Below are 13,035 nucleotides of genomic sequence, written 5' to 3'. Positions count from 1 at the left end.
GATACTCGCATGAGATGCTCATGTTCAATACTCTGCATGAGATGCTCATGTTTAATACTCTGCCTCAGATGCTCATGTTTAATACTCTGCCTCAGATGCTCATGTTTAATACTCTGCCTCAGATGCTCATGTTTAATGCTCTGCATCATATGCTCATGCTAAATGCTCAGCATTAGATACTCAGGTTTAATATTCTGTATCAGATGCTCATGTATAACAGTCTGAATTAGATCCGAATGTCTAACAGTCTATATCAGATCTTAATCTCTAGCCATCAGTATCCGACTCTCATACCTAATCATTTTTAGGTTAGTCATATTTAGAAACAAGAGTCACAAATTAAAGAATAGATCTGAGGATTTAAGGGATGATATTGTTAGGAAGGAAATCTGAGGATGAGCGGGGCCTGTTCAAGGTCATGTGGTTGTGAATTAACCTGGAAGCCCTTCTAGTCTACCCTGGGTTCTTGAAGGAGCCTTTCACCCCCTCCCATTAATCTATCTATCCTCCACCAGTGACCGGCTGCGTACGATGACCAATGTACTGGGAGACTCAATTGGAGCAGCCGTCATCGAGCATTTGTCCCAACGGGAGCTGGAGCTGCAGGAGGCTGAGCTGACCCTTCCCAGCCTGGGGAAGCCCTACAAGTCACTCATGGCACAAGAAAAGGGGGCATCAAGGGGTCGGGGAGGTAATGAGAGTGTCATGTGAGAAGCTTCCAGCTCTGCCCAGGGAGGAGGGAAAGGACTGGGAGGGGAGTCCTGGGGACAATTTGTTGCCTAATGGACTGTGGGCTGAACACGAATGTTCTGTGTGGCTTCTCTGGGGGCTGCTGAGATAAAAGAGAAGGATTGAAACGTCTCCATGGTGTATTCATCACTGTTGCATTTGTGTGCTTCAAATACAAGAACAACCTAAGGGAGGGAAGATTTATTTTGACAATGGTTCTAAAGGGTTTTAGTTCTCTATAGTGGGAAGGCATGGTAGAGCAGAGCAGCTCACTTCATGGTGGTCATGAGACATGAGAAATGGGAAGTTACTAGAACGGGACACAGCTCTCCAAGACACACTGTACCTGTGAATACTTCCTTCAACTATCCCCTGCCTCCCCCTTTTGACTACTTTCCAATATAGGTATCATACTAGGAACCACCAAGGGACTGATGCATTCATTAGGTCAGGGTCCTCATGATGGAATTATCTCTGGAAATGCCCTCACACAGAGGTGTGCTGTATGAATTTTCTAGGCACTTGTTTCATTCCAGTCAAGTTGACAAAGACAGTCTGTCATCACAAAGGTCTCTCTCTGTCCATTTCTGAGTATGATGAGAACTTGAAGGATGGTATGAGGAGAAAAGGGAAGGAAACATTTGGAATTAGGGGAAGGGAAATCTTCAAATTCAATAAGAAAGATCAACTCACATTTTTTTTTTCTTGTTGTTTTTGTGAGACAGGGTTTCTCTGTGTAGCTTTGCGCCTTTCCTGGATCTTGCTCTGCAGACCAGGCTGGCCTCAAACTCACAGAGATCTGCCTGGCTCTGCCTCCCAAGTGCTGGGATTAAAGGCATGAGCCACCACTGCCCAGCTCAACTCACATTCTTTGTGTTCTCCAGGAGTGGTGGAACTGACAAGAATAAAGGAAAATACCTATTATTAATGTCATTCCAGGTAGTTAAAAAGGAGGTTAATTTTGTGGTATAACTTACAAATGAAGGAATAGGTAATAGGGTCTGGTAAAGATATGGCGCAGTCCAGAGGTGTTCTCTGGAGAATTCTGCTTGGTCTACCTCCAGTGTCCAGGTGCCTGGAACCAAGAGAAGCCTCTCTTTTGTATCCTGGGTCTTCAGTGTCCTCTCTCAGCCCCACCTTGTAGGCATGACCATTGCTGAAGCCTCAATGGGGGTTGGAACTTCCAGGCCAAGGTTGGAATGGCTACCCACTACATATTATTTCTTGTGATAAAGTGATCTTTGGCTGTTGTGTTGAGGTCCCAAAGACCACCTTCAGATGTAATGATTCTTAAGAAGTCTCACAAAACTCCAGAAAGACTGGCTGGGTGGTGGTGATGCATGCCTTTAATCCCAGCACTCGGGAGGCAGAGCCAGGCAGATCTCTGTGAGTTCAAGGCCAGCCTGGTCTACGAAGTGAGTTTCAGGAAAGGTGCAAAACTACTCAGAGAAACCCTGTCTCAAAAAACCAAAAACCAACCAAACAAACAAAAAACAAACACAAACAAACAAACAAAGAAACAAACAAAACACCTCCAGAAAGCCATTCTCCTCTCAGATATGGTTTATTATGTGATGGGCACTGACTGAAATGAACAACTCATTGGGACTGGGCTGTGCTAAACCAGATGTGTGTTTCCAATGAAGTCATGGAAACCAATGGCTTCTTCCCACAGCAGGATGTGGCAAGATGCATGGAGCACTGATGTTTTAGTTCTCTTTTCTGTTGAGACAGAACACCCAGACAAAAGCAACTCAAGGGCAAAGGGTTTATTTGGCTCTTAGCTCTTGGATACAGTCCACCGTTGCAGGGAAGTCAAGGTGTTAGGAAGTTGAAGCAGCTGTCTCATCCACAGACAAGAGCAGAGAAAATAAATGCATGCTCAATAGTGCTCAGCTTGCTCCTTGCATTTCATCAAGTTTAAGGTCCAGCCCATAGAACTGTATGATCCACTTTTGGGGTGGATCTTCTTACTCAAATAACTCAATGAAAATGGCTCACATGTCCACAGGAAAACCCTAGCTCAACAATTTCTCTTTGAGATTTACTTCTTGGTGATTTTAAACTATCAAGTCGACAATTAAGACTTAAAAGCATTATGAAGTTCACCCAAAACCCAGCCCATCTCACATAGGCATGGAACACCCACTGTCTCACCGTTTTTCAGTCTCTGAAATGGACAGTCCAGTGCACTGTAATCCAGGGCACCAAGCACATACCAGAAGGCATTAACTGCATGCTCAGCATACACTCTTGCTATGGCCAGAGCCTCCTGTTCTACTGGACACTTTTATCAGGAAGATTATTCCAAAGATCAGATGTGTTCTAGTTTCATTTCTGTAGCTGTTGTGAAAACATTTTGGCAAAAAGCAACTTAGAGGAAAAAAAAAGCAGCTTAGAGAGGAAAAATATTTATTTGATGTAAAATTCCAGTTCATACTCCGTCACTGGGTGAAGTCATGGCAGGGACTTGGAGGCAAGCCTGTTTCTATTCCACACAGCATTATCTCCAACCAAGTAGTTCAGTTTACAGCCAAAGGGGCACAGCAGGAACCATGCAAGATTCTGTTTGCTAGCTGGCTGGCAGGCAGACATGTACTCAACTGGCCTCTTACATAGTTCAGGGTCAACTGTTGTCTAGAGATGGTACTGATCACAGTGGGCTGGGCCCTCCTACATCAATTAATAAGACATCTGTCTTTGTCAGTGTTCTATTTCTGGGAAGAGACACCACATTTATAAAATAAAGCATTTAATTGGGACTTGCTTACTATCTCAGAGGTTTAGTCCATTTTCATCATAGCAGGGAGCATGGTGGCATGCAGGCAGACATGGGATTGGAGAAGGAGCTGAGACATCTAGATCTAGATCTACAGACAATAGGGAGAGAGAGAGAGAGAGAGAGAGAGAGAGAGAGAGAGAGAGAGAGAGACAGAGAGAGAGAGAAGGGGGGGCTTGGGTTCTTGAAACCCCCAGTGACACACTTCTTCCCAGAAGGCCACACTTCTTAATCCTTTCAAATAGTTCCAATCCCTGGTGATCAAGTCTTCAATGAATGAGCTAGTGGGAATTATTCTCATTCAAATTACCACAACTCCCTACTCCCAAATTCCAGTAGGCTAATCTCATCTGGGCAATCCCTCAATTGAGACTCCCTTAGGTGAGTCTAGGCTGTGTCAAGTTAAGAGTTAGATCTAAGTAGAATAGAGGTCATGGCTCTAGAGGTAATCAAAGACCCAGTCCTTTATTTGGGGTTTACAGGCTTTGAACACTCTTTGTCCCCCGAATTAACTTCTTTACTGTACAGTGAAGTTGGTAATGAAGCAGTTTCCCACAGATCCAGTTTCTGGATCACAGGATCACTAACCATTGATTCCTAAGACTGCATTTATTTCATTAGAAATCAAAGATGGACATTGAATTAAGAATTATTTTCCTGCACCTTGGTAAAAACACAAACAGTGAAATAGCTTTTTTCCTATTGCTATAACAATAATTAGGACTAGATAATATATAAAGTAAGCGAGTTTGTATAAACTACTGGTCCTGGCAGTGGGAGTCTAATGCCAGGCAGTTCCATCTAATTAGATGAGAGTTTTGTGCTGCTTCATAACATGATAGAAGCCAGGTGGGGGGAGAGTGCATGCACAAGGGGCTCAAACGTGAAAACCAACACACAAGGAAGGCATGATTCTTTCTGTGAATTTCTACCTTCATCGCTGAAAGAGCTTCCACCAGGCTCCACTCCCCAGTACAGCTTCACCGAGAAGTCAGGGTTCCATCAAGAACACTTTGGGAGACATTATTAAGCCACTCACAGAAAAACATGATTTCTTTTTATCAAGAAAGACAAAACTGGCTTTTTTTCTAAGGTAGATGAAACCTAACTTAAACAGGTTTTTTTTTTTTTTTTCCCAAATAGGGGAAAGAAATCCAAGTACAGGTATTCTTTTTAATTCTTTGCAGTTACCTAAGTTTAATTTGTAAAAAAAGATTTTTTTAAAAAATTTTATGTGTGAGAGTGTTTTCCCTGTGCATCCTACATGTGTGCAGTGCTTGTGGAAGCCAAAATGGTGCCAGATACTCTGGGACTGGAGTTACAGATGGTTGTGAGCTGCCATCTGGGTACCAGGATGTGAACCTGAGTCCTCTGGAAGAGCAGACAATGCTCTTAGCTTTTGAGCCATCTCTCTAGCTACTTAAAAAAAAAAAGATTTATAAAAAGTTCATTCTTCAAGAATTTTGTTTATTTATTCAATATATTTTGAACATAACCACTCTCTACTCCCCTTCCAATCCTTCCCAGAACTACCCCTACAAAACCCCTTGTCAACTTCATGTCCTCTTTTCATAGCCCACTCTGTCCAATCAATGCTATCCTTGGGTGCATTGATTTTGGATGTTCCACTGGATCATAGGCAACCTACCAGGTGCCAATTTCCTGAAACACATTGACTTCCCATGTCGGCAGCCTTCAGATGCTAGGCTTTTCAGCTAGGGATGAGATCACGAGCCTCTTTTCCATATATGCTGAAATTTTGGCTGGATTGGTGTTGTACAGGTACTGTGTAAGCAACCACAGCCAGTATGAATTCATGAGTATATCAGTCCTGTCGTGCCCAGAGAACATATAGGGCCATACTGGCATCCTAACAAGAGCTACTTCTCTGGAAATAACTAACTCTTCTTATTCCAGCCATACTTTCATAGCCATTCTTCACAACTGCTTGTTCTTGAAGTTTTTCTACCGCCTCTTCCATGGTGTTCTCTGAGCCATGTGGAGAGGGGGCATGATATAGTTGTCTTATTTAGGACTGAGTAATCATCAGTACAGGTGTGTTTTGAGACATCATCATGTTATTCTTTAATAACCTAACATGTTCCTGGAGTAGAAGCACTTGAGAAATGTAGGGAGCAAGGCTCCAAGTCTAATGCAATCTATTGTAGTCACTACTGAGGAATTTACAGCTAGAGATTGGAAATGGCCCTTGCAAAGGCAAGAGGCATTTCTGTTGAATATAATCAACTCCATGCCAGGTGTGGTGGTACATACCTTTAATTCCAGCACTTGGGAGGTAGAGGCAGGTGGATCTGGGTCCAATGCTAGCCTGGTCTATAGAGCAAGTTCCAAGAGAGCCAGGTCTACAAAAAGAACTCCTGCCTCTAAAAACAAAACAGAATGAAACAAAACCAACCAACCAACCATCCAACCATCCAACCAACCAACCAACCAACCAACCAACCAACCACCAACCAACCAACCAAACAAATAAAACCAACTATCCAACGAAACAAAAGGACTCCACTCTGTACACTTAGAAACTTTCTCAAAGACTCTGGTACTCAGCTCAATTTCAGCCTCCAGACCTACTTCATCCTGCCTTGTGTTAAAGGTCTCCATCCTCAGAGAGTGCTTTGTGTAAAAGGGAAATGACAAGTCAAGAGGTAAATTCATTTGTTTGTTTGTTTTCAATTTTTGAAGCCTCCCTCCTCCTGCTGTCCTGTCCAAGTTTCTTGAGGAAGTTTCTGTGTTTAATTTCTATTGTTGTGACACTCAGAGTTTATTTTGACTCACAGATTTGAAGGCTTCAATCCATGATTGGTCAAATTCATTGGGTTGGGACAGTGGTAAAGCAGATTTGGGCCTATCCATCTCTTCTGACATACACCCCTAATAACTCAAAGACCTCCCCTCCATTAGTTCTCATCTCATAAAAGTTATGTCACCTCCCAGTGTTCCAAAATTGCGATCAACCCTTTAATACATGAGCCTTTGGGGATATGTTAGATCCAATTACTGTAAAATGAGTTAAAAATGATTTTATTCTCATGAAGAAGGGGCACATAAGGGGTACACAATTTCCTTTGTGGAAGGGATTGGATTAGACTATATTATCTATTCTTTCCCCTCAAACTTGAATACAATAAATTTAATTAATATTTAGGGAGGAAAGCATGCTTCATATTTATCACTTGTGTCACAGATAAAAGATCAAGGGTTAAATGAAAGTGCATTTTGGTTTGTAGCAACAACATAAGCACTTTTTCTATATTTAATTTAAAATTATCTTAATTGTACTTTAATCCTATCTTAATATTACCTTAAACTTATATATTTAAGGATGAATTCAAATATAATATGGTCTTTTTGTGTTTCTTTTTTGGACAAAATAAAATAGAGTAGTATAAAAACAAAATCCATCATATCAAGGCAGGACCGGGTACCAGCAAGAGGAAAAGAGAAGCAAGAGCAGGCACAGGAGTCAGAGACACACTCACTCACACACTCAGGAGGCCCATGAAAATACTCAGCTGAAAGTTATAACATAGACTCCGAGGATCTGGTACAGAACCTTGTAGGCCCACTGCTGGCTGCTTCAGTGTCTTTGTGTTCATAGGACCTTGCTGAGATGATTCATAGAGTCTTGTTCTCCCAGTGTCCTCTACTCCCTCTGGCTCTTACACCTTTTCTGCCTCCTCCTTTGCTGGGTTTCCTGAGCTCTGAGGAAAGGGATTTGATCAACACATCCCAATTAGAGCTGTGTGTTCCAAGGAATCTTTCTCTGCATATTGTCTGTTTGTGGATCTCTGTATCTATTCCCATCTGCTGTAGGAGGAAGCCTCTCTGCTGATGACTGAATGAGCAGAGACTGGTCTATGAATATAGCACATGTCATTTTATTGATACTTTTTTTAGATTAGTAGCATTGGGTTTTACGTTAGGTCCCTGGGCTATCTAGTCTCTGGGTCTTGGTCACCCAAGCAGTGTTAGGAACAGGTTCCATCTTGTGGAGTGGGCCTGAAGTCAAATCAGACAATGGTTGGATACTCCTGAACGTTTTTTGTCACCATTGCCCTAGCATGTCTTTCAAGCAGGACAGATTGTAGAAGAAAGGTTTTTGTGTCTGGGTTGGTATTTATATTTCTATTTTGGTAGCCTGCAGAGTACATTCCCACACCAAAGATACTAGAACATAGGGGTGAAGGTTCCATGTAGGCACCATCTTGGCTTCTCCATTGAATGAGTTGTATGGGTATTATCCTGAGCAATGGGTTCCCTCTGTCAGTTTGTGAAGAACAACTAATTGTCTCTGTAACAGCCTGGATTGTCTGGGGATATCCATGGGACTCTCTTGGCAAACAACTCAATCGATTGCAACCCAGACCTAGTACTGGAAGCCATGTTAGGTGCCAGGAGATGGTCAGTTGGGACTCTGACTCCCCTGTTATAAGGAGACCTCATTAGGATCACTTTCATATGATATGGGAAGTTTGCATTGCACCAGGTTTGCATATCATCTCTCAAATGCCCCTCAGTTCCAGCTGTTTCTCCCAGAAATCCCTCCTTCATCCTTATCTTCCCTCCCTCTCCCCACCTGATCCTTGCAATACCACCACCCCAGTCCACCTGTAAAATCTATTCCATTCTCCTTTCCTGGTCCCACTGCCTGGGTGTCTCCCAAACAGTTCAACCAAACTAATTGAAACACATGAATTATGAACCAAAAGCTCTGGAGCCCCCTACTGGATAAGGCCTTCTGGATAAGTGTGTTGGAATTTTGATGGGCATTACGTTCAATCTGTAAATTTCTTTTGGGAGGATGACCATTTTTACTGTGTTAATTCTACTGATCCATGGGCATGGCAGATCTTTCCATCTTCTGATGTTTTCCTTAATTTCTTTCTTCAAAGACTTAAAGTTGTTATCACACAAGTATTTCACTTGATTTGTTTGAGTTACTCCAAGATAGTTTATACTGTTTGTGGCTATTGTGGATGATATTTCCCTGATTTCTTTCTCAGTCTATTTGTCATTTGTACACAGGAGGGCTACTCATTTTTGTGAATTAATCTTGTATCCAGTTAGTTTGCTGAAAGTTCATTGGCTATTGGAGTTCTCTGGTAGAATTTTTATGAATACTATCATCTGCCAATAAGGATATTTTGACTTCTTCCTTTCCGATTTGTATTTACATGCTCTCCTTTGGTTGTCTTTTTGCCCTAGTTAAGACTTCAAGAACTTTAATGAATCAGTATGGAGATCATGTAGAACCTTCTCTTGTTTCTGATTTTAGTGGAATTACTTTGAGTTTCTCTCCATTTGAGTTGATGTTGGCTGTGGACTTCCAGCAAACTGCCTTTATTATGTTGAGGTATGTCCCATGTATCCCTAATCTCTCCAGGGGTGTTGGATTTTGTCAAAGGCTTTTTCTGCATCTAATGAGGTGATCATGTGTTTTTTGTATTTCAGTTTGTTTATATGGTAGATTTTACTTATCTATTTTGTATACTAAACCACCTCTGCATCTCTGGAATGAAGCATACTTGATCATAGTGGATGATATATATATATATATACTAAAAAAGATTTTCTTTTTTTCCCTTTTACACACCAACCCATTCCCCCTCCGTCCTCTTCTCCCACTTTCCCCACCTACTCCCATAGAAAGTAAGGCCTCCCTTAGGCAGTTAACACAGTTATAGCATGTTGGGGCTAGACCTAGCCCATCCCTCCTGCATCAAGGCTGAGTAAGGCATTGCACAATAGGGAATTGAGTCTAAAAAGCCAGTTTATGTACCAAGGATAAGTTCTGGTCCTATTGCCAGGCGACCCACAGATACATCAAGCCACTCAACTTTCACCCACATTCAGAGGGCCTAGTTCAGTCCCATGCAGGCTCCTCATCTGTCAGTCTAGAGTCCATGAGCTCCCATTAGCTGGGGTGAGCTATTTCTGTATTTTTTCCCCATCATGATTCTGACCCCCCTTTGCTCTTATAATCCTTCCTCCTTCTTTTCAACTGAACTCCAGGTTCTTGGCCAAGTGCTTGGCTATGGATCTGCTGCCATCAGTCACTGGATGAAGGTTCTATGATGACAATTAGGGTAGACACCAATCTGAGTGTAGGGCAAGGCTAGTTCAAGAACCCATTGCTATGAGTTTGAGCTGGGGACAATCTTGTGAGTTCCTGGGGTTTTCCCTAGCTGCAGATTTCTCCCCTTCCTCTTAATGGTACATTCTGTCAAAATATCTCTTTCATTGCTCTCCTTCCCTGTCTCTCCCCCATGTTCCCACCTCCCATCCCATCCCATCCCCTCACCTCTATCCCCCTTTTCAGTTTGCCCCAGAGATCTTAACCCTTTCACCTTCCTGGGACAATCCATGTGTGTCCCTCTTAGTGTCCCCCTCTTTACCTAGCTTATCTGGGTTTGTGGATGGTAGCCTGGTTATCCTTTGCTTTGCTACTAACATTCACTAATGAGTGAATAAACACCATGTCAGTCTTTCTGGGTCTGGGTTACTTCACTCAGGATGATTTTTTTCTAGTTACATCCATTTGCCTGCAAATTTCATGTTGACATTATTACCTCCGTGTAATATGTGTAAATGTACCACATTATTTTTATCCATTCTTTGGTTGAATGGTATCTTGATTGTTTCCAGATTCAGGCTATTATGAATAAAGCTGCTATGAACATAGTTGAGCAAATAAATGTCCTTGTGGTGTGGCTGAGCATCTTTTGGGTATAGGCCCAGGAGTGGTATTGCTGAGTCTTGAGGTAGGCTGATTCTCAGTTTTCTGAGATACTGCCATGTTGATTTCCAGAGTGGCTGTACAAGATTGCATTCTCACTACCAGTGGGGGAGAGTTCCCCTTACTTCACATCCTCTCCAACATAAGCCGTCATCAGTGTTTTTGATCATAGCCATTCTGACAGGCATAACATGTTATCTCAGAGTCACTTTGATTTGCATTTCCATGATTACTAAGGATGTCTTTCAGCCATTTGAGATACTTCTGTTGAGAATCCCATTTTTAAATTGGATTATTTGTTATTTTTCTGTCTAGTTTCTTGAGTTCTTTATATATTTTGGAGATCAGCCTTCTGTCAGATGTGGGGTTGGTAAAAATCTTTTCCCATTCTGTAGGCTGCCTTTTGTCATATTATCTATGTCCTTTGCCTTATAGAAGCTTCTCAGTTTCTAGAGTCCTATTTATTAATTACTGCTCTCAGTGTCTGTGCTACTGGTATTATATTTAGGAAGTTGTCTCCAGTGCCAATGCATTCAAGGTTACTTTCCACTTTCTCTTCTATCAGGTTCAGAATAACTGGATTTATGCTGAGGTCTTTGATCTACTTAGACTTGAATTTTGTGCATGGTGACAGATAATGGATGTATTTGTACATGTTGACATCCAGTTATGCCAGTACCATTTTTTCAAGATGCTTTTTTCCCCATTGTACAGTTTTGGCTTCTTTTGTCAAAAATCAGGTGTTCATATGTGTGTGGATTAATGTCAAGGTCTTCAATTTTATTCCATTTGTCCACATGTCAGTTTTTATGCCAGTTCCAAGCTGTTTTTATTACTGTAGCTCTATAGTAGATCTTGAAATCAGGAATTGCGATGCCTGCAGAGGCTGCTGTATTATACAGGATTCTTTTAGCTATCCTGAGTTTTTTGTTTTTTCATATGAAGTTGAGTACTGCTTTTACCAACACAAGTGAGGAATTGTGTTGTGATTTTGATGGGAATTGCATTGAATCTCTAGACTACTTTTGATAAAATTGCCATTTTTACCTTGTGGATCCTCCCTCTCCAAGAATATGGGCGATTTTTCCATTTTCTGATATCCTCTTCAATTTCTTTCTTGAAAGACTTAAAGTTATTGTCCTACAGGTCTTTCACTTGCTTAGTTAGAGTTACTCCAAGATATTTTATATTATTTGTGGCTATAGTAAAGGGTGATGTTTCTCTAATTTCTTCCTCAGCCCATTTATCATTTGTACATAGAAGGGCAAATGATTTTTTTGAGTTAATCTTGTATTCTACCACATTACTGAAGGTGTTTATCAGCTGTAGAACCTTGGTAGAATTTTTGGGATCACTTATGTATACTCTCATACCATCTGCAAATAGTTAAAATTTGACTTCTTTCTTTCCAATTTGTATTCCCTTGATCTCCTTTTGTTGTCTTATTGCTTTAGCTAGAACACTGAGTACTGTATTGAATAGGTATGGAGAAAGTGGACATCCTTGTTTTGTTCCCAATTTTAGTGGAATTGCTTTCAGTTTGTCAACATTTAGTTTGATATTGGCTGTTGGCTTGCTGTATTTTGCCTTTATTATGTTCCTTGTATCCCTGATCTCTCCAAGACCTTTATCATGAAGGTGTGTTGGATTTTGTCAAAGGCTTTTTCAGCATGTAATGAGATGATCACATTTTATTCATTCTTTCAGTTTGTTTAAATGGTGGATTACACTGAGACATTTTTGTATGTTGAGCCATAACTACATCTCTGGGATGAAGCCTACTTGATCATGGTGGATGATTTTTTTGATGTGTTCTTGGATTCATTTTGCTAGTATTTTATTGAGAATTTTTGCATCAATGTTCTTGAGGGATATTGGTCTATGATTCTCGTTTGTGTATCTTGTAACTGTAGCCTCATAAAAAGAGTTTGACAATGTTCCTTCTGTTTCTATTGTGTGGAACAATTTCAGGATTACTGGTATTAGCTCTTCTTGGCAATTTTGGTAGAATTCTGCTCTGAAACCATCTAACCATCTAGTCCTTTTTTTTTTTTTTTGGTTTGAAGACTGGATGACTTTTGATGACTGCTTCTATTTCCTTAGGGGTTATAGGTCTATTTAAATTATTTTCCTGATCTTGATTTAATTTTGGTGTGTGGTCCCTCTCCAAAAAATTGCCCATTTCTTTTACATTTTCCAATTTTGTGGAGTTCATGGTTTTGAAGTATGACCTAATGGTTCTCTGGATTTCTCATTGTCTGTTATTATGTTCCCCTTTTCACTTCTGATTTATTTTTAGCCTGGATAAGGTATTTTGGAGATCAGCCCTCTGTCAGATGTGGGTTTGATTTTTTCAAAGAACCAACTCTTTGTTTCAGTGATTCTTTGTATTGTTCTTTTTGTTTCTATTTTTATTGGTTTTAGCCCTCAATTTGATTATTTCTTATCTTCTACTCCTCCTGGGTGTGTTTGCTTCTTTTTATTCTAGAGCTTTCACGTAGGTGTTAAATCGCTAGTGTGAGATTTCTCAAATTTCTTTATGTAGGCACTAAGTGCTATGAACTTTCCTCTTAGCACTGCTTTCATAGTGTCCCATAATTTTGGATAGGTTGTGCTTTCATTTTTGTTGAATTCAAGGAAGTCTCTAATTTCTTTCTTTATTTCTTCCTTGACCCAGTGGTGATTTAGTTGAGCATTGTTCAGTTTCCACAAGTTTGTGGGCTTTCTGCATTTTGTGTTGTTGTTGAATTTTAGCTTTAAGCCATGGTGG

The 13,035-nt window shown here is 40.8% G+C and overlaps 1 protein-coding gene across 1 annotated transcript in view; it reads left to right on the top strand.

Annotated features, from left to right (window-relative positions):
• The window catches only part of Slc1a6 (solute carrier family 1 member 6), a 37,924-nt gene extending 37,063 nt beyond the window's left edge, over positions 1-861 (top strand). The window contains 1 exon segment of the mRNA XM_036170642.1: positions 516-861. Coding sequence (XP_036026535.1) covers positions 516-711 — 196 coding nt within the window. The 3' untranslated portion in view covers positions 712-861.
• Positions 862-13,035: the final 12,174 nt, after the last annotated feature.

Source organism: Onychomys torridus, chromosome 21 (genome assembly GCF_903995425.1).
Source record: "Onychomys torridus chromosome 21, mOncTor1.1, whole genome shotgun sequence".
In the NCBI taxonomy this organism is placed as follows: Eukaryota; Metazoa; Chordata; class Mammalia; order Rodentia; family Cricetidae; genus Onychomys; species Onychomys torridus.
The sequence above is the reverse complement of the archived record's forward strand: the minus strand, read 5'-3'. Positions and strand labels throughout refer to the sequence as shown.